Below are 22,944 nucleotides of genomic sequence, written 5' to 3' on the forward strand. Positions count from 1 at the left end.
TCATACCTCCAGAGTATATTGAAAATGGGGGAGGGGGCTTGTGCAGGGTAATACTGAGAGTAGCAGTGAATGAAGGAAAGAGGGAAAGAACGAACGAGAGGCAGATAAAGGTGATGTGTGCAAGTGAAACGAAAATACAGTGTCTGACCACACAGTAAATTGAGAGGGCTGTGGTGGAATCATTGGGTAGGACAGTTCTCCAACCACCCACCCCCCCAGCTCAGAGTCACACTACCGGTTTCTGCTTGGACACTGCAGTTTTTCTGGCACCAGTGGAAAGACATCAGTGTGTCTGCCAGAACAAGTTTGGGAGTTTGGGAAGTTTTTTTCCCGCTAATTATTCTTACAGGGTATCCTATAAATTAAGATTTTCACTTTACACTTTACACTTCGGAAAATTGGAAGTAATAAGAAAATCACCAAAATCGAGACAATTAAGGATAACTAAATTGAGACAAATCAAGAACCCTAGAAGTTCCATATAAGATGGTTTGTAAATTGCGTTTTCCGTTGTTTCCTAGCCTTATGAAGGGCGGTTTTCCTCTCCTTTACCATGCACTTGTAATAAGGTGAGGCTTCTCCTTGCGCCTCGCTGTCCATGAAGGGTGATTTACGGTTAACCTTTTCCTGCCATCGCCCTTCCCTGAGCAAACACAGGCCTCTAATTGGACCGCAGATGCGATTCTGACTTCATTAATGGCCTGGCGCAGCAGATCTCTCCCTCTCAGTCTGCCTCTCCCTCCCTCTCCCTCTCTATTCCTCTGTTTCTCCCCTCTTCAATTCCTCCGGGAATGCTACTGGCACCACAGTCTCCATGTGTGCGTCGCCTCACTAAAGGTGTTTGTTTATTTCACTTGAAGCTGACTGGCAGGTCAGCGGTGCTTCTATTTGTGGAAAAGGCATATTAGCTCCTTATCGACATTTTGGGGATGAATGACAGAGGCTCAATAAAAGAAGCTCAGTCAGAGAGTGTGAAGCACTGGTATCCAATGGTGACCAAAATGATGTCTCAGATGCATCCTTTGTTTTAGATTTTCCCACTCTCTCTGTCTCACTTTCTCTCTCTCTCTCTCTCTTTCTGTCTTCTCCAGGGCTGGATTTGAGCAGGACATCGAGGGCGACTACTCAAAGTACCCTGACACCTGTCACAGTAAGTCTGCATTGTCGTCATAGAAACAGGCCAGGCTCACTGTGTGTTTTCTCTCAAGGAACACAGAGGAAATCCACCGCAAATCACACCTTAAATTAGATTGTTGGCTACATGTTTGTTTCTTAAAGAAATGACTCAGGCATGGTTTTACCATGACACTCAGTGAGTACATGGACAGCCCTCCAATAGCTTTAGTAACTCTGATGCTGAAACAGAAAGCAGAGTTAGAAAACCAAATTGTGCCTATGTATGGAATTTCTAAGCAGCTCGGAAAATTTCACATTTAAAATTGAAATTGCATCACTACCGTATCCTTTTCCCCTCTAATTGAATAGCCTGTTTACTTGGGGGTGTACTCGGTGAGCCTTGTGAACCAAGAATAGGGTGGTGCTTACCTTGCCCTCACTTAAAATCACTTGCAGCCAACTAGGACGAAGGCCTGAAACTGCTTGTATTCTGTAGTGTTTGCAAAGAACAAAAAAAAAGAAAAGAAAACTAGTACTGGTTAAAATAATGGGCGACCTTTCCCTTCCTTACAAAAACCATCTTGATTAAACCCCCCCTTCTGTGATTTTAAGCTCTTGCCAAGAAGTTAAAGTCGCTCCGAGACTGACTCTTGCTCAGTCTCTTTATCTGTCATTGTTTTTTTTTTACACATCCATTTTATGTTGAAATGCAATTATCGATTGATTATCGATTATCAATTCGAAACCGTTAAAACGATTATCGATACATTTCGACTATTAAATCATTTGAGTTTGCAACTCATAGTCTAAAATCACTTCCTACTTTGTGTTTGATAATTAAAGTAAATCAACAGATGAATTACCTTCTCTATTTGCTTTAAAAAAAAAAAAAAAGCTTTTTTTGTCACAATTTGTCTTTCTATGAGCAATGCAATAATCGATGCAACTTGCATTTCAACATAAAATGGATGTGTACAAAAAAAAAAGAATGTTTTATTTAAAAAAAAAAATAATAATTCACATCCATTTTATGTTGAAATCGATAATCGGTTAAAATCGATAATCGATTTAGAATCGAATCGTTGACCTCTGAATCGGAATCGAATCGTGAGGTGCCAAGAGATTCCCACCCCAAGTGTAGATGTAGTATGTGTTCCCAGTAGCTGTAAGTTAACTTTTCATTCACTGATACAGTTATATATGTTGCAATGGATTGATTTGTTTAAATTAACTGAACTTAGCTAGCATTCCAAGACCCTAAGGAATGTGTAATGTTACATGTAGTGAGTACTGGCAGTGTTTTCTGTATATTCATTTTTCATCCATCTTTACAACTACACATCACACTGAAATGCATTTTAGAGAGTTCTTCAAATTCATAATGCTGGCAGGCATATTGTTTAATTACATTATTTTAGAAAGTTATTTCATTTTCAATCGCAATGCATTGTGAAAACGAGTATTCCCAGCTCTAATACCCAAGCCATGCTTTGAATATGCCTTAGAAGTCCAATTTCAGCCTGCACTATTCAGTCAACCGGCTCCTTCCTCAAGCACCTTAAGGGCTCAAACTTCTGAAGCCCCGGCCCACCGTGTATTTGTTGATTACAGCTCAGCGTTTGATTCAGCTTGGCCTTCAAACTTGATTTCATGACAAGGTGTGGGACACCAGTATCGATCCCTGCCATCAGCACTGGGCTCCATATTTATTTCCGGATGGCAGATGCCTGGGGAAGATAAATGACGTGATACGAAATGGCAGTATTTTCCCAGGGTGGTAGAACCGCTGTTTGGCAATGTAACGGTTCCTGCTTTGATCCTGGCCCTCCTTGGCTCCCTGTCCAAGTGTCCTTGAGAGTAATGGCTCCTGGTGGACAAGCTTTTTGTTCTCTATGGCCACTTATGCTGTGCACTATGTTTCATGTCAATATAGGTGATTGTTTATTATGATGTGCTTGAAATGATTGGTAGACAAGAACACAAATTGCCTTCTTAATGCAGTCTGTTGTCCTCTGTGGCCACTACTGTCATATTAGGTGCCCAAACAAGGTTTCCTTTGCCATGGCAATCTGTTGACATGGTGTTTTTGGCTGTCAAAAGACTTGCTGGTCTATTTGTTAGTAGTTTTTGTCACTATTTACAAGGGGTTGGGTGAAGAGCTTTTCAGAAGTTTTTTGAAAAACAACAAAGTCAGTGTCAACTAAGGAGTTGAATAAGAGGGGGTCCAGGCAAACAATAAGACATTCAGAGCCTGATAATGAGGAGAGTGTACTCCTCCTTGGCTAGAACATTTGAAGCTGTAGTGAACACCAAGCTCAAAGAAAAGGAACCATATTAGAGATTTTAAAGTTAAGATTTTTGAACCAAGGAATAATTATTTTATGATCTCTGATCTTCGCTTTCCATTTGATCTAAGTCTTTGCGAGGATCTCAGCAGTGCGAGGCAAATCTGCTGGGTTTCTGCAACTTTGCACGTCATGCTAGCAAGCTCCTCATGAAGTATTCACAGAGAAACCTCTTTCATCATTCATTCACATCCACAGCGTTCATGACGCAGCAGTCTGTGTCCTTAACCTCAGGCTCACCTTGATGGAGTTGCCTCTCTCCATTGTGCCCGGGAATCGTGCTCAGAAAGGACACGATTGCAAGTGAAAACTGCCATTAGATACGCCCCTGAACCACCATGTGTCGGAAGTTACTGAATGGGTTAGCCAAAAATGCTAATGGGGCTAATTAACTAAGAATCCACATCTGTGTTGAAACACCTGCTACTGTAAACATCTCATTATCTAGGATTTTTTTCCCCTCTTTGTCTTGATTTATACTTCATCTGGTAGAGCATGACTATTTTTGGCTCACTTTGGTTCATTTTCATTCTGTATATGCCATGATGATAATCAAAACAGAAGGCTGATGGTGTGTATTTTTTATCCCCACAGATGTGTTGGCTACCACTCGGAATCAGAACTCCGCAGCAGACTCAGCCTATGGTAAAGCTCTCACCGTTATTTTCTTGTTTACTTGGCAGGCTTAAGCTTGTAATGCGGAAAACCTGAAGCTGTACAGCATTGTATGTGCCCTTTTGATAAATGCTCTGACATTAAAGCCAAAATAAGTATTTTTTAATGCTTTCATAGCTCATGCCACGCATTATACCAATGTGCATAAGCACTAAGGACTCACAACCTGTGATCCTCCAACATCGTGACCTTTTTAGAGTGTGAAATAAAGAAAAGGTACGTTTCGGAGGTAAAATGTCGCGGGAGTTATGGTCTCTTATTTGGAAGTTGCCATGCGTGGGCGAGGACACAGGGCTTGAAGTTCAGCCTCGCTCAGGCCTCGGTGCCGGTGGTGGCTAAACCCGTCACATGAGTGTCACCCGCCCTTAATTTAATTGAGACATTTAAAATCAGACTGTTCTAAGGGCCTCTGTATTAACCTCGGCCATCCAGTCAGCCGACCATGAAGGCGGGTGTCAGTGCAAAGAATTCTTAACTATGGTGCTTTCAGTTTGTCGCACTGACCAATGCAAGAGCATTCACAGCAGCCTAATAAATCACAGGTCACTGGCTACAACAAGGAGTAAACTAATTTTAATTAGCACTTCATTGAAAATGCATTAGTAAGCTTTTCCTGTTGAATTCTAACGATATGTTATACATTCTGTGCTAAAGCCAAGTGCCAACCAAAGCCCATTAGCAGTCCCTCCAGGATTTGTCAGGCCTTTTTTGTGATAGTTGTGGCCTAAAATTACTGATTTCGCGGGGGCTTTTCCAAAAAGTTGCAGTGAAAATTGCGGTGTTTTTAGGTATTTGTAGCGATGAAATTGCGGGAGCAAGTGAAAGTTGCGATAAAAAGTTGCTTATTTCCCTCTTTGTAATTATAATTGAGTTATTTGTTGAAAAATAAATAGTTACAAACAAACAAACATTCTCTAAAGAACCAAACAAACAAAAATGTAGCATAATAGGCTGTTCTGCCCTCTGCTTATTTAGGTCATAAAATGTATATTGTTTGTATTGTTATGGAAACGAACACAGGACTTTTACTTTGACATCATTCAAATGTTCGTCTTGTGGGAATGGCAACAGCTGTTAGACAGTTATCTAGAAACATAGCTAGTTATGCTACGTTATGCTAAACACGTAGGGGGAACAGTACATTACTTATCCACAACGAAGTGCACCTGTTGGAATTACAAAAGGACCACAAGTAAGACTGAATAAAATGTTATGAATATCTCAGCCTACACATAAAACTGCGTTTAATTTCCATGCCTGGTGTAGCCATTGTCATTGGGCCTCATTCTCGACCTTTTTCTGTAATTCTTCAGAAATGTTTCTTACACGACTTCGCAAAAACAACGTAAGAGAAACGCTTCCGCTGCATTCCCGCACGCTTGAAAATGTGTTCATAAGCAGCCGAAGTCTTCTCAGCTGGGTTCCTTCCGATTAGCTTCTTAGATTGATGCGCGTTCTCGTGAAAGTGGATTTGCATACATACACGCCCTGCCAGCTCCTTATTAGGAGACGCAATTTTAGAAACGTGTGCTGTCGCAATCTCCCGAATCCACCTCGTAACAGGTGTTCATTAATAAGGTGGAGATATTGTATAACGTTGAACGTCCGAAGTCCGTAAAACACATTTAAGTAGTCACTTTTTTTTTTTTAAATCGAAAAATAAGCACCATAGGTGTGAAGACCGGTCCCAAGTACGAGTATAAATTGTTGTCCGTCCTGCCGTTCGAAATGGCCACCATAGGAGTGAAGACTGGCCACCAGTAGTAGTATAAATTGCAATGAATTCATCCCTTAGTTCTTAGAGATGGAGCTTAGTGTTTATTTATTTATTCACTTACATTTGCAGTGTTCATGTCATTCACAATCAGTCTCTTAGCAGACGCGGCCTTTATCCAAAGTGACGTACAAGGGAGAGAACAGTCAAGCTACGAGCCATATAGACCTAGTGTAACAATAAACACTACCTCGTAAAATTATGACTATAAATGTGAAACGTAATTGTTAATGATACAAATATTCTCGTATTTATTATTATCATAATTATTTTAATCCGAGGATGTCTGTAGAGTTGACGTGAACGCAATCACCAACGGGTTCTCACAAATTCGCCCGTTAACCCTTTTACTGTAATACGGAGTTTTTTCAAATGTCATTCCTCAACGCGATTCCTCAAATAACCACAAGATGGCCCGTGGAATCCCATTTGAGAAGATTCCGGTAGAGTTACGACTGCTATTTCGAGTTCTGAAAGTTGTCTGAAGTTCAGAAGAAAGCACAGAAGAAAAAAATAACGAGAATGCAAATGTTTTCATAAATGTTTCCGAAGTGGAGTTCCTTCTGAAATCCTTCGGAAAGTCTTCCCAACTGCTGTCGAGAATGAGGCCCATTTTTTACAACGGATTAGAACTCTGCTCGTGTCTGCACCGTGTCTGCACCGTGTCTGCAGGGCAGAAGAAGGTTTGTGGGAGACGACAATGATTTGTCAAATTTGCGGGAAAGTTGCGGTGATGTGTTAAAATTGCTACGTCGCGTAATCGTTGAATTCGCGTGAATTGGCGCGATCGCGAAATCCTGGAGGATCTGATTAGTTGTTCACAAAATGGATGAAACGTATGCATCTATTTGCAGTTTTCCATACAGCGCATGTATGCAAACCAGAGGATGTCATTTTAAACCATGACAAAACCAATATTCATTTGAACACAAACAATGTCAGTTCAGAGGAAGAAACCAGAGGCTAAACTGTGAAATTGTTCCTGCTGTCATTCCTGCTTATGACAGCTTCAAACACATGAACCAGAGCCAATCTATTTAAGCAGCTGAACGCCTTCTGTTGAGTGGTTTGTTTTAATGTCCCAAAGCCACCCAACTCAAAAGGGAAAACACTCAAAAGGGATCACACAGTTAGCTATAGGGGGTTTGCTCAGGCTCTTAGGCTCTTAGGCGTCCAAGCACAGTCTTCGCATCTAAGGCAACCATGCTTTGTACATTGGGTGAGCTACATAAAACCCACAGTACATGACCCGTAGCAGTTCTCCTGATATTCCCAATCTGTTTTATGCTCTGGTATCCGCACAAGCTCTTTCGACAAAGGCTTTTATGCGCAACGCTATTGTTCAGTCCGTTGAACACTGATGCTTTTTAAATCATAGATCTGCACATAGCCCAAGGTGAAGGGAGTTATTTTGGCTTCTGACACACATTGCATCCAAGCGAGCTGCTATGACCCGGGCCCCAATGCACAGATGGCTCAACGTTTGGAGTGGCATATTTTCAGGGTAAACTTTTTGGCTGAATCCCGCAGGCACAATCTGCTCGGGGTCACTGTGGCAGCCTCATTAGCGACAAGCACCAGTCCCGCTTACTTTTTCAGTCTAAGAAAAGGCCCCCTGGTGCACATGGGGCCATGCAGAGCGACTTGTAATCACTGTTATTTTTTTGCCACTCTGGAGACAAAAAGACTTTTCTTTAAAAAGCTCAGAAAAAAGCTCAGCAGAAACGACAATGACAGAAGTGATGGAGAGCCCAGTGAAGCATGCCAAATACACGGCCAGGTAAAAGGGGGTCGGCGTGACCGATCTTCAAACGTCTTTGAAACAAAGTTACTGTTACCGCACCAAGATATACCATACAGTGTGGTGTTGAGTGACTGCTCGCTTTAGGGCAGGCCTAACAGAAAGGGCTTCGAGTCTGATAAATGTATCAATCCCTTGGAAGCAGGCACCTTAATTATTGTTTGTGACTGTTACGAGGTGATAACAGAGCTTCAAATCCCTACTCCTGAGAATGGAGTTGAGTGCGGCAATAAACACAATGTTTAGCTGATCTGAATCTCTATGAAATATGGTGCCTGTGTTTACAGGGTGGTATTAGTCCAACCTCCCAGGGCTCTCAGTCTGTCTTTTTTTGCATGTGGGCATAATCTGAACCCGAAGTCTCAGAGCTGTCTGGTGCTGCAGTGAAGACATTTGTTTGTTGTCATTTCATCATGATCTTTGGTTCAATGTATTTAGCTGGCCTTTGTGCAGAACTCCTTCTTTGATGGCTCCTTGCGGTGAATAGCTGTAGGCCATTTTCACAGATCTGTAGTTTCTTTCTCTTTCCATGTTCAGAGATTGCCACTTTTATCATGCAATTTAACCACAGTGTCACATCTAATAAATACGCTCCACAACATTATTTAATTTATGAATATTTGCCCCCTATACTAATCTTTATCAAAGAACAATAGTGGGGTGAAAAACTTTTGGTATTAATGTAAACCACATGAGTAAGAAGGGACCACTGTAAATTAATATAATGAACTGCAATCTAAGGCTAACTTGGTGGCCAAGGATGTTGTTAAACTCCTCTTCATGTATTCAAAAAAGGGGGACTGCACTCCATATTACCGAGTGTTTCAACTCATTAAAAAGTACTTTAGACACTTCACTGAATTATCGTCACCGGTGGTGGCATCCAATTACAGAAGTCAGAGTCACTGAAATTGCCTTTAATGCTCTTCATTTGCATGCATTGGGTAGACACTCTTGCTGAGATCACCTTCTAAATTACATTTACAACAGCTTAACATATTTCCCGTCAGACTACTGTCGTTTATCACCCTCCATTCTGCACACCGTGGGTCGCCCAACAGCTGTGTATGGCTCTATCAATAAACCACATTTGGCAGACAAAGTAAATGGAAGTGTTTGCCTTCCACCCATGTGGCATTCTAGCCTCTTGCCATTCCACCACCCCCACATCAGGGATTCCACTTATTTTTCCCATCGGTGAATTGCATTATGGGAGAACCGTGTCAATGAATCAATGTTCTCTCCCCTTGCAACAAATGGTGAATTGATCACCGTTCCGAAACAAACGAAACAACCAGATGTTGGTGTGGGGAAACCTCTGCTACTGATAGACATGTTGGATGTGAACCTGTGAACCTGTCTTTCACTAGAGCGGAGGACGCTATTTGTTACTTATGGGGCTGATCTTGAAAAAGGGGTCAGGCATGAAAGCGATTACGTTTTCCTTTGTGTTTGTGTGTGTGTGTGTGTGTGTCTGTGTGTCTGTGTGTCTGTGTGTCTGTGTGTGTGTGCCTGTATGTGTCTGCATACTTGTTTGACCTGAAAACATGCATGCAAGCTACTGAAAAATGGACCAGTTTTCTTTTATTCCTCTGGTTGTCAGTTTCATATTGAAAATTCAAATGCAATTAAAACTAAACTGCTTGTTGGCGCCGTTGTTTTACAAATTTTAAAACAAGAACCCATACATTCAGTTGAAGCTTGTATGATAAGGCTGATAGTTTTTTCATTTTGTCCCTTCTCAGTAATTTCCATGAAGGCATTCAATTTCATCAGCACTCTTATATTAGTCAAACGCCGCTAAGACAAATTTCATATTGAGCTGCCCTAGCAGAACTCTGCTTTTAACCTATGTTGAACCTGTTATGCTAAGTAATGCTGGTGATTCAGCCTGTTATTTTTCAACACCACTGTCAGTTTGAAGGGTTGAGACACTATTGCATGAGTGCTTCAAAAAATGTAGTCGCAAAAAAAAGATGTGGGCTATTTAAAAAAAAAGCTGTAAAGGTCAACAACATCAGAGGTCAAACTGTTGTATAACATTGGGTGAGCTGATAGAACAGATGCTCTTTTTGGAGGGACCATCAAGCAGTTCGGGTCAATATTAAAGCATGTTGCATAAAGCCTTTTTGGATGTGTCTTTCTCCAAAAGGATGGCATGTGATGGGATCCCTCTAAAGGTCATTGGTAATCTCCAAAGGGATGAGTGACTGTATTTGGTCCTATTCTGTCAACACCCTATTTTGTAAACAAAACACTTATAGATTCTCATATCTATTTGTGAATTTGTGTATGGGCTGTTTGAATTGACATCTCTAAATATTTTGTAATGTTCACACATGACAACGGTTCATTTATCTTAATTACTCAGCCTTAAAGTGATCTGAAATGATCTTCCATATCTCTTGGCTGGTTCATGGCTGTAAAAAACCTTATATTCTGCAGCCCTGAAAATTACCTTAGTACGTACAGCCACAACTTCAGAGTTAGCGAAATTAGCTGGATTTGACCAGTTGGCCTAGCTAGTCAATAGTTCTACTACTAATAATAATACCAATTTACTGTCAATTAAATTGTATACAACACATATTCTCACTGCCCCAGTATGTTTTTCTCTCATCCTCATTCTTTTGCTTGTCTCATGCATCTTTTTGAGCTGCTAAATTATTTAACAAAATTCACTTCAAAAAATGTAGGGTCATGAGGCCATAATAAAGTTTTATGTCTGACTGTAAAAAAAAAAACAAGACAGATACCTCAGGAGAAAGCCTCCACAGGTGTGGGGTTTCTGTCCGTGACCTTTCCAGACGGCCAGGAGAAGGTCGGCGGTGTTTGGTGGTCCATCACAAAAGTAACCTTAAGACCTTTAGCAGTGGGTCTTTTGAATGTGAATACCGGACAGCGTTCAGAGGAATCCAAACATATTTCATTACATTATAGCTTTTTAACTAATCTTGTACTGTTATTCATTTTTACATGCTTTTATGAAGGTTTGATATGTAGCTTTTATTTGGAAAAAAAAGACGAAAATGAACCAAACTGGCACCTAAAGTCAATTCAATCATCGATACCAGTCTCTTCTGGTTTAGCTAGAGTTTGTGCCAAACAGCTCTATCAATGTACCAGTTCCTGCTGGAGGTGGCACTGATAGGCTGGCCCTTTGTGCCAGGGCGCTGTGGTCCCATTAGTGCCACTCGTGTCCTCCGAGACCAACTGTCTGCAGAAACTTCATGACCTACATAAAAGTGCCTATTAGGCCCACACAGGAGGGTCCTGCTCAACAGCGAGCTTGAGAAACAAGACACGGAGAAACAGAGAAAAAGAGAGAGAGAGAGAAAGTGAGAAAAGAAGAAAAAACTCAAATCTCTTTTGAGTCTAATTACTATCTCAGCTCTGTTTCGCCCTTCGTCTATTTTTACACCACAAAGAGAAACAATGAGATGAAAGCGAGACGAAAATGTTATTTGGTTCACAAGGCAGAGTGCAGCACTGGGACATAATGTTTGTGCATGTTTAAGTGGGTGTAAAAGTGTGCGTGGGTGTGTGTGTTTGTGTGTGTGTGTGTCTCTGTGTGGTCAATCTGCTAAGCCACTTCTGTTGCTTTGCCTGGGTGTTTTTTGTACCAAAATAAGCAACAGTTGTGCCTGCAGCCACGCAGCTTTCATGAATATCCAGATCCAGAATTCTGATCCGTTTCTTTTCCACAAAGCTTCACAGAGACCATTTGCCAGTACATTGAGCCTCATATTATCAAATATGCTCTACCGTGTGGGCTGTTACACTTGGGACTCTACTATGAATACCAGAGAAACTGACTATAAAATATAACCTAAAGAAGTGTAAAACAAATCTAGATGCTAGACTAGATGTCTTTGCCTGGACAAGGAGATTTTAGGCTTTGTATTAGACATTGTCAAGCTTCAGGACCCCACACATATATCACTCTTCCTTTCTTTCTGTCCTCAGGTGTCAAAGGATCCCCAGAACTGGACAAGGCCAGCCACAGTGTCCACTACACCCTCCTGATTGCCTGCGTCCTGGTCGCCTTTGTGCTCGGCGCCTTCCTGTCGGCCTTCATGGTGTCCTGCTACTGCAGCCACAATGCCCACCGCGCCCAGCAGCTGGACAAGGACCCAGAGACACCCCTCCCCCATGCCCTCTCCCTACGCAGCCTGGCCAAGCTCAATGGCCTGCTGGACACTCAACCCAAGGACGGCAAGATGGACGTCTCCTCGCCCAAAGTCTACAACTCCTACATCCCCAATGGGAAGGAGCACTGCACTCCCATCAGTCACAGCACCCCGGGCGCAGAGAGCCGGGACCTGAGCCTGCACCAGGGGGAGGACCTGTCTGGCCTCCCTACCCCAGACTCAACCCCTGAGCTGCCCATCAAGAGCATGAAGGGCTTCCGGAACCAGTGGGAGAGGAATCAAAACTGCAACAACGCCAAGGAGCCCAATGTGGCGTCCCTGGGTAGTGGCACCTCCAGGCCCTGCTCGGGGTTGACCCAGCAGGTGTACCCCTTCTCCCACAGCCTGCCCAACGGACAGGGCCTTGGGCTGTCCCTGCACCTGCCCGAGGAGAGGAAGATCTCCAATGACGAGCGGGCCGCCATGGTGGGAGCTGGAGCATCTGCCGCAGCCACCCCCTCACCTGCTCAGCCGTACTCCCTGGGTCCACAGTCGGTGGTGGACGTCTCCACCCTCGATGAGCTCCTGAAGCACATTCAGGAGGCGAGTGTCAGTGGGGCGGGTGGGGGCGGCATCGCCGTTCTCACCTCCGCCCTCCTGCCCGGCTCGGCCAGCCCTGGCTTCGCGCTTCACCCCCAGATCCCCGAGACGGAGACGGCGTCCTACTACAGCTCGTCCACACTGCCCCGCGACGGGCTGACGCGGCGGCTGGACATTCCCCCGGAGGCGCATTCTGGCTCACACCCCCACCCCCACTCCCACCCACATCTCCAGCAGCACCCACAGCAGCAGCTCCAGCAGCTGCAGCCCGTCCCGGAGAGGTCCGTGTCCCGGCAGCCGTCGCAGCGCCAGTCCCTGATCCGCATGGGCAGTGGCGGAGGGGGCGCCATCCCCCGGCAGCGTAGCAGCATGAGTCAGTGGCCGGCGCAGCAGCGGCTGGTGCGGGTGAGCTCCGGCTCAGGGATGGGATCGGGAGCAGGAGGCGGCGGTGGTGGCATGGGGTACGAGATCACAGAGGTGAGCCGGCCACTCATCCCCGGCGCTGGCGCTGGAGGCGGCACCTGCCTGACGCGGAAGCACAGCTACAGCGAGCCGCCTCACATGCACCGCGCCGCCCTCGTGAGGCGCACCGCCTCGCTCAAGCCCCAGCTGCCGCCCAAACCCCTCCTGCTGCCCGCCTCCTCACCCCTCAGCCAGCAGGGCAAGTTTAACTACTGAGCTCCCCCTCCTGGACCGACCCCTCCTCCACTCTCCCTCCTCTCTGAGGATGCACGAAGCTGTACCGAAATGAACCTTTGACACTTGCTCCAGTGCAATCCTCACACTGACTTATCCTCTGTGACTCTTAGCCATGCTTGGCAGAGAGGAGAGACACTCTTTGTGTGAAGCACATCTACCTGGTGGCAACAGGTCATGACCAAGATGGCTCTGCTCTATGGAGGAGGCTCAAACCCTTGTCAGTGCTTAACCTGCAACAGAATGAATGTTCTTGTACCATATTGGTATTGGTTATCATTATCACAGTCCACGCCGAGGCTCACAGTAGGGAATGAAAGTCACAGATCAAGATGTCACGCTAAGTCGTAAGTTGCGCTCACTGGTAGTCTCCCACTAGAGGCCCAGGAATGTAAAACAACAGCCTTTGCATCCCCTTGGGCTTCGGTCTAATGCCAAGAGGCAAGCGATACCACGTTCAAAATCTCTACACAGCCACTGTCACCGCTCCCACACGTGTACACACTGCATATGTACAGCATACGTGTGAGTAGCACAGTGCCGTCAGTCCACAGCAGCTGTGCAAGCTGTCTGGAGAAGACTCGGACTGCTTGTCGTCCCGCCCCATAGAATACAAGAAATCCTGCAGCGCCCGTCCAGCCACAGACAGACTTCTTTGATGGTATTAAGCAATAACCCAATAGCCGGTGACCAACACACATCTAAAACACCTCAATATTTCAGTCGTATCCCTTCGAGCAGAGCCCCTGTACGTTAAACTTTTGCGTCACAACCAGAACAGTCTGGATGGTGATGTCAACTGGACAGAGTGAGTCTTAACCACGGTTGGTGTTTGTCACTGCAGACCCAGCTTTAGTCACTTGCAGTAGTGCACTGATTGGAACACCATAGGTCAGGTTAAGATGGCTTGAGATAGGATATACAGATCCAAATCTCATGAAGACCTGGTAAGAAAGAAGACCCCAATCCCCCCCATCCAAAAACTATTGTATCCCATAATTATGTGCACCTTTGGCTTAAGTTCCCTACAATCAGCTCATGTAGAGGTACCACAGTACCCCCTTGTGGACAAGATCAGCAACACAACCCAGACAGGGAACATGTGGTTTTGCCTGTGATACACCCCTTGTCATTACTGTACCATTGCTATATATTTTGTGAACAATAGTGTACATAAAGATACTGTGTAATAACTACTAGCCAAACATTTCTGTATGTGTAAATGTGTGCCTTATTTAATATTATGTAATATGGAAAAGGGCAATGAGTATGTGTTTGCATAATGGGCACTGCTATGTTTTCTTAGTCCTCACCCCCTCATTCCCAAGCAGTGTGTAAAGGCTGTTGTGTTAGCACTTTATATGACACCTTCTAGAATATTACGCCGGCAAATATATGACCAACATTGTAGGTGTAAGGTGTGAGCATTCAGGGCAGGCTTGGTATGAGTCAGAATGCATGAGTTTGAGTATTGAGGTGTTCAATGAAGTGAAACCACTGTTCATTTTTAAAGTTTCATTCTATACAGTGTTGTCCTTCATCTTATTTCCATTTAGTGTTTTACGTTTTTTTTTTTTGTAAAAGAAATCCACTTAGTCACAAAGGCAACCAATAGCATGCACAGGGGTGTAGTCCACACTGGTATTGAAAAATGGTCATAAAGTCGTCATATTAAAAAGACTTGTGTGTGACTTGTTTTTTATTATTTTTGTACTATGTTGATGTGTAGGATTGTGGATTTCATTCTTGTGGTGAGACAAATGTGATTTATCCCCACAGCCAGGAGATGGAAGCATTGTAGCTTGTACCGGCACCATTGCACAATTATTTTCTGAGGAAAGTTGGCACGGGCAACATTTCCACTAGATTTGTGGAACATGCTGATAAGCAGGAGTAGGGTCGGGAGAGAGGTGGGTTGTGTGTGTGTGTGTGTGTGTGTGTGTGTGTGTGTGTGTGTGTGTGTGTGTGTGTGTGTGTGTGTGTGTGTGTGTGTGTGTGTGAATCATTAATCTTAGAAGAACTCCTGTGCATTTAATGTTCAGCAGTCTAGTCATATAGCCTAGAAAATATCTCATGTATGATATTACAAGACACGCACACACACACAGGCACACATTATACATAAGATATACGTGGGTCAAATCACAGTAAATTTCCACAAGCTGATCCAATATCGTGTTTGTTAAATATCTCCACCTCCACACTTAATCTTGTCAGGTGACTTGGACGATGATGTGGCATCCCTGTGCTTTTCCCCGTGCTGAGTCCATATCCTAGAAGCCTAGCCAGTGCTGTGTCCCAGTGATTCCATGTAGTGAGGGAGGAGAGTAGGACACCACTGAGGAAGAGGCATCCATTTTGACTGAGTGTAGACATGTCTTTTTTTCCATGCACTGACTCAAAGAAAACAACTACATTATATATTTATGAAATATAATGTGTCTGCTCTCTGCATTTCAAGCCATGTTTAAGATATACAAAAAAATCATGGGCTATGTATAAACATTTATGAAGACAAAATGTATCAGACCTACTCCTTGTCCCATTTGCTGCAGTTCGAGAGAAGAGAAATCATCCAAGACGGTGGGGAATTACATTCTTAATCACAGGAAACAAATTCATTGTCATTTCAATTAATTGCTATTCCAGTGAATCATCTCTCAGCATTTAAGGCATTTGCAATTGAAAGGACAAAATAACTTGAACAGCATAGCTATCCAATGTTTCTACCACTGTCACTGCATATTTTGGAATATTTTCACTTTTATAAATATTTAGTAGTACAACCTCAGACATGAACATGTTTCTGATAGAACTTCATTCTGTATTTGATATCTTACCTTTTAAACTATGACCCATTGAAATGTCAATGAAATTATTCAGATATCCAAATATTCTTGGGGTAAGTGAAATTGATCTTATTAACTAATTTATGTTTATTATTAGGTGGGGGTGTGCAATCCTGCTGATTCCCAACTTTGTTTTTTAGGAATACTTACTTTGATACATGTGGGAAGAATCAGCCCTCAAAATATACCCCATTACATCCCAAACATCCACCAACATGTTCAAATGTAGGCCCCCTTGTCTTCTTATTAGAAGTTTTAAAATGTAGATCACCTGGAAAAAGTAGTTCGGGTTCTGGTCTCTGTAAACCTCCTAGAGACAATTTTAATTGTTATTGGCGCTATATGGATAATATTGAATAGTAAACATGCTGACTTCAACTCATAGTAATTGTGTATTATTTGCACGTAGGGTGTTGACAGTCACTGGAATGCCAATCATTTATGTGGGAAAGGTATTGTCCTTAAATGCCATCTTGTGTAGGTGCGTGTCAGAATGCTGATGATAGGGTTATTTTATGGCATCCAAGTGTTGGACGTCAGACTGACTCTGTTAATGTGCTGTTTCTCTCAGCAAGTATCAGGAATATGTGTTCTTCTTTTTTATCATGCAATCTAAAAGCACTTCATACAGAAATGTCTTTCAACTTAGCAAACATACCATGTTTGTGTCGTGTGTGTGTGTGTGTGTGTGTGTGTCAGTGCAAAATCAGAAAATGAAAGGGTCAGGTCAATTTATTGAAATCAGAAGAAAACAATACACCAAATGCAGTATAAATTCAGTTTGTTTAATGATATTGGGTAAATAATGGTTGACAATGCCAGTATTGGTACCGAATACAAATACAGAATAATAATATGTATAAATGCCAATATATATACTATAGGTAATTTATTTATTGGGATTGTGATTGATTAGTTATTCTTGCTATAGATGGAGGTGGTTCACCCAGCCCAAGATTAGGTTCTGCTTTCATTTCTCCTGTGGAGCAGGAAAAACAGTGTCAGGTAAGAAACCAGTACTCTAAACGTTGAGCATCTTGGTTTGGGTATATTCTACACTTACTCAGATTTGAAAAAGTGAATTGCTCTCTCAAATTTTGTTGTTTATATCTTACATTAGTATCAAATCTCCTCACCTATATTCTGATCCTAGTGAAAGTACTGTATGTAAACATGTGACCACATTTTGCATTTAATTTGATTATGACATGACCCTTGGCATACAATCACAGCTCTATTATACTGGAAAACAATGAAACTCAAAATGCATAGATGAATGACTACAGATTCAACTGAGTCTACCAAGTGTATCAGGTTTAAGGTCATATTTGCCAGGTCTAAAAATCTAAAAATCATCAGTTAATTGTCATGTTTCTGTCTCAGTAGGATTCTGCAAGGTCATGATTATTCATTCTAAATTAAATCAATCAAATTTAAATAAATATGAATTTGGTCTGGTTTTTAAAAAATGGCATTTGTAACAAAAGAGTCCAGTGCCATTCTCACCTCTAGCAGGTATTTGGGTCCCAGGCGAATGCTAGGTCCACTGGAACATGTGGGGCTGTGTAGCCAGGTTTGGGCTGGTAAGAGGCGTTAGGGGCCTCCCTCTCAAAACAGCTCAACCTGCTTGCCCCGCTCTCCTCACAGCACTCGTGGGGCAGGCCCTTTACCCCATACTCTTCTCTGCAGAATACTTTGAGTGCATACTCCCACTGTGGTCAAGAACACAAAAATAAAATAAAACATTTTCAGATAAAAAAAATGTTTTCATGTCATGGCATCTAAACATCATAGGCACTGGTGAAATGTAGAGCCAGGCACGAGATAATCTACTAAAATTAAGTTTTTGCAGGTCTTAACTGTGCTTGTTATTTTTTTTACTTCAAATTCGAATCTATTTGGGTAATGCCATAAAAGAAAAGGCAGATTAGTTGGTATATTTGCTAGACTTGTTCATGACAGCTGAGCTTGAATACCCTATACGGAAGCCTTCAGCTTGAATTGCAGCGGCACAACTTCTACACCCACCCACACCCATTCTGGTGAAAACACACACACGTGCACAACAACATAATCTCTCCTACACACACCCATATACAAACACATGCACGTTCTATCCCACAAACACACAAGCACACACACACACACACATGTACACAACCATGTGCATATTCACACAACCATTAGCAGTCTCCCTGCCTCACCCACACACACACACACACTCTCACACACACACACACTCTCACACACACACACACACTCACACACACACACACACACACACACATTGACAACTCACTGCTTGCTTGGTACAGCACAGTGTCTGGCCTTGTGTTTTCCCCTCCACACAGCACAGGCTGTACCAGGCCTCCACGCGGTTCACCGCAGAGCCACAGCGACGCAGGTGGCCATGGCCCGATCTAGGAAAGAAGCTGCTCGGGTAGCGTGGGCGACTGCCTCCCTGGGTACAGAGAGCATGCAGGTTGTCCAGAGAGGGCTGAGCAGGGGGAAAGGCAACATCGGGCTCCGAGTTGTAACCAAGGGAGCCTGCAAAAGTGCCAGATATGGAGAGAAAAATCTACCGTCAGGGAGACATGGAGTTTTATAGCCGATGTAGGCAAACAGATATCGTTAGACTCGAATTCAAACCAGACAGTGAAAAAAAATACTAAATAAATAAATCAACTATATACTCAATAAATTGATCAATGAATAATGGATTTACACCAAATAACTGCAGCTAAAGTACAAGCATGCCATTTATGTTTAGTAATCTTCAGCACATATCCTTACCTCCGATTGCCATTGAAGCCAGAATCACACCAAAAATAAACATGTTTGTCTTTCTACCCCTCTGCCTTTCCTTCTCCTTCAACACAACCACTACGCTGGCGTTTGGCTGGGAACTCAGCAAATGCTTTCAACTTTAAGTTCTGATTCTTTTTTCTGTCTGGCTGCTGGGAGACCAGGACCCTCTTTTTAAATCTCAGGGGGTCATGGAGGCAAGCTGTGGGAGTGTGTGGGCTCCACTAGTGCGGTATACTAACAGATAACCAAAAAGGAAAACAGCTGACATTTTCCAGCTTACTGAGTCAAAATAGGATTACTCAAGCGTGGAAAATAAGACCACAACACAAACTGTTTTGCACTCTATGTGACAGTACTGTATGTACAGGTTGACTCCCGATTCCCTCACCTGGTTTGTGACGGAAAGTTGCTGTTGAATGGAGTGATTGATTTGGAACTTGTCTAATAATTCTAGTGCACAGGTAGATCAAGGCAGTACTGGACTCATAAATCAATTACAAGAAACAGGGAATCACTGAAGAAATTCAAAAGCAGATGCAATGTATGGTATTACATTCACTGAACTATTATAGTGAACACAGCAGCCTGTTGGTTATTTTATGTTTCATATTTATAATTTTTTAATAATAAAGACAGTTTATCAGTTAATCATAAACATTAGTGATAATTCAAGCGTAATTTGATGGCAGTTTGTCAATTTGGAGTCACTTTTATGCAATTAATGCATTATTCGTGTGGTTAAAGGTGATGTCAAACTGACTCAGATTGTTTTTGGTCAGAAGTCATGCCAGATTGGCTTTCCTCAAAGCGTAATTTTCAGTAAGACCAACCTCACCCTTATCTCTGTTTATTTCCAGAATGTTCTGAGACATTCAGTGTTGTTGAGTGGGAGCTGACTGTAAGGCCTGTAAGCATCACTGGTCAAGGACAAGACAGGAGAAAATTGTGCCTGCCAAAGAATTTAAAAAAGATACCAGCTATTTAACCATTTATTTTTCATGTAAGATGAATTTTAAAAGCCAAACTAAAATGAATGTATTTCCTATGTATAAGAAATATCCTTCTGACATATTATTTAGGATTTTCCTTTTTGCTGCATGTGGGGGCTAGCATGTAAAGTGAAGCTAGCGAGCTGGAGACCAAACTGTTTCTGTTGGTGTGCTTTATTCAGGTGTAATACCGTTTTTACTTATCTTTCTTAATGTATATATTACATGTCTGTTTTTATTGCCTGTTTAATTGCCTGATGTATGCTGCAATGAGCATTGATAAGTGGAGCTAACAAGCTGGAGACTCAGTGTTCTGTTGGTGTGCTTTATACAGGTGAATAAATATCCATCTCAGCAACAGTTGTTCACAAATCAAATATATTACACAACACAGAGGTTTACACCGGTTACACTACCTTCTTTCAAGATAGATTTTTTTTCCCCGTGATTTGCTATTTTCTGTTTTGCTGACAACACAATAACTCAAATAGGTCACTGCATAGTGGAGTTTCAATACTGGCATTGTCCATTTTTCAAGTGAAAAGACTGATGGAATGGATCAAACACAGGACCGAGCTCTATCCAGAGGAAACTGAATAGTCGAGAAGTAGAAATCATTTCAAGTCAATCTGAAAGAAATGGAAATAGTGTGAACCCAGATTCCTTTGGGAAGTATCTCACTCCTCTGAACGTGTTTTTCAGAGGTCATGCTGAACTGGTCAGCACAGCACAACATGATCTGGTGAATTTTCTGGCGAAAACAGCTTTGCTCTTGTAGTAGGCTAGATGCACTCCATGATGTTTTGACCTACTCAGTGTCAGGTACAGCTCCATGTCGACACTGATGTTCTAACACAAGCAAGATTTTAGGATATCTTCAGACCCTATTTTGTGTCATGACTGTAAAGAAAAATTCTGACAGTAAAATGCAACTTAAAATATGACAACATTTCCTGTGTCAAACATAATGGGAAATGCTTTCATTGTAAATGCAATGTGGTTACCATAGTGACATAAACATATAATATACATTAACAAGGAAGTACAATTTCCACCTTACATGTGTGTGTTTGATATTAATAACAATATATGTAAAGCATTTGTTTTCTAAGTCAACAATAATTGCCTAGATGGCCTGTGCTTTCCAATTGACATCAAATCCTTCAGCTTCGTGATGTGAAGAAAGGACAGGGCGGCACTTAAGATAACAATCACTTATTATCTCACTGTCATTTATTTATTTTAGCTCACTTTCTTATTCGTCATTGTTTGGTGTCAACCCAGTGGCACTAACACAGCTCTCTGTCACGTCTGGATAATGAGCGGATGAAAGCACATTTCTTCTGACGGAGGAAAGGAGGAAAGGAACACTGTGATTAGAGAGTTAGTGTGTGTATATTTAGGGTGGTGACGGGCTATGAATGAGAGGAGACACTCTCTTTCTATGCTTCCAGCTGCCATCTGGATGTCACTCTTATCAATAGCCAGCTTATCAAATAAAACTGCTAGAAATCAAAAGCGGGCTTTTAATGAACAATGCGTTATGGTGTTCATGAAAGGTTGGTAAAAATGATTTCAGGCAAGTCAAACACAAATGACCAACACAAGTCATATGAGTTGGCTTGTGGCCTGTCACACTATTTATTTTGAATAGGCATGGTCTCCAGTGTTCACAATGTTTAATAGACTGCACCTTGAAAGATTGAGAGGGATTTTTAATGGACAGGTTCTATTTGGGTATTAGGCTGTGGGAAAATGTGCTTCTGTCAGCTAAGCTGAACTCTTGAGGCTTTGCTTATACATTCTGAAACATCGAAATGCTGATTATGAAAGCCTAATATAAATCCTGTTTTAGTGGCTATTATAAAGTATTTGATATGGAAGAAAAAGTACTAAAAGAAGTATATTGGACATGTTTGATTTATCTAACAATAGGGCAGTTCTTCACATGTCCACCTAAGCCTAATGCTGAGTACTTATAGTACGGCACAAGGACGATAACAGCCTTATGCTGCAGACAAACGACACCCTGGACCCAGAAGAAGGAGACATGCAATCTTGAGGTAGCATGAAAACTAGTGCCTCTCTTAGATAGATTCAGCGAAACACAGAGGTATATCTTTACTTCGTACCTTAAGAAGATGTTACAACATTGTCATGCAATGCTGATGCAAAATATCTCGCTACAGAAACACCATGACAGAAAAACACAAACCAGTGTGATGTTTTTCATGCAGTTATGCACTTGTAATACACTGACATCTAGCTGTGATATGAATTATCACATCCCCACCTACCAGTTTTTTATTGAAAAAATAAGTTTGGCTGCTTGTGAAATTTGACTCTTTTAAACGTCATATCAGGCTAAAATATCTGTAAACATCAAGGACTGAGGTAACTGTAGTTCTTCAACTTACTTCAGATTGATTCAAGTGTGTCTGAATTCTTTTAGCATTTTTGTGTCGTTCAGTGTCTGATTCTTTTTTGTATCATCTCTTTGTGTTTTCAAAACCTGTTGATATCTTTATTTAGTCTGCATCATTATTGACACGTACAAGTAAAATACTTGCAGGTTAGAAAATAAACTGTCAGAAATCATCTCATATAAAAGGAACCTACCAGCCTATAAGTCATTGACAAATGAGAGGGAAGGGTGTGCTGCAACAGATACGAGTTCTTACTTAGGTAATTAGTCATGAAATTAAGTGTTATTAATTAATCCTCAGTCACCCTAAGTTCAGTTTAATTTATCAAGAACATGTGATAACAAAATTAAATGACTGAGTCTGTCTTCAGTGCCTCCAGTACTTTGGATTGTATCGGACGGTGCTTAACATGGGAAGATTCAAAGACACTCTCATCAAGCATTATGATGAAGTTTGAAGTGAAAGACCATTGTGGATTTCGAATTTTACCCCGTCACTAAGTAGACAGCTATTTCGTCGCTACACAATACGCAAAGTGTGTGATCCTGTCTGCACCTATGTCTAAGACTCTGCCCAAGGCCTTTTCATGGGCGTAGGTAGGGCTGTGTAATGTCAGATGAGTCACTCTTCGGCATACTCCCAAATGAGAGAAAGGTGGACAAGCAGGCCTCGGGTTCACTCCATCCCCCATTCAGGCCCCTCGTCTCAGACCAGCACTGTGAAGGAGTGTGGACC

General features: G+C 42.3%; 1 protein-coding gene across 1 annotated transcript in view; it reads left to right on the forward strand.

The window, feature by feature from the left end:
* Positions 1-13,297, forward strand: part of LOC308364317 (semaphorin-6D-like) — an 83,199-nt gene extending 69,902 nt beyond the window's left edge. Inside the window, exons 18-20 of the mRNA XM_080837416.1 lie at positions 1,092-1,150; positions 4,056-4,106; positions 11,678-13,297. Coding sequence (XP_080693542.1) covers positions 1,092-1,150; positions 4,056-4,106; positions 11,678-13,119 — 1,552 coding nt within the window. The 3' untranslated portion in view covers positions 13,120-13,297. The remainder of the gene's footprint in view (positions 1-1,091; positions 1,151-4,055; positions 4,107-11,677) is intronic.
* Positions 13,298-22,944: the final 9,647 nt, after the last annotated feature.

Source organism: Sprattus sprattus, assembly GCF_963457725.1.
Source record: "Sprattus sprattus genome assembly, chromosome: 4".
Classification (NCBI taxonomy): domain Eukaryota; kingdom Metazoa; phylum Chordata; class Actinopteri; order Clupeiformes; family Clupeidae; genus Sprattus; species Sprattus sprattus.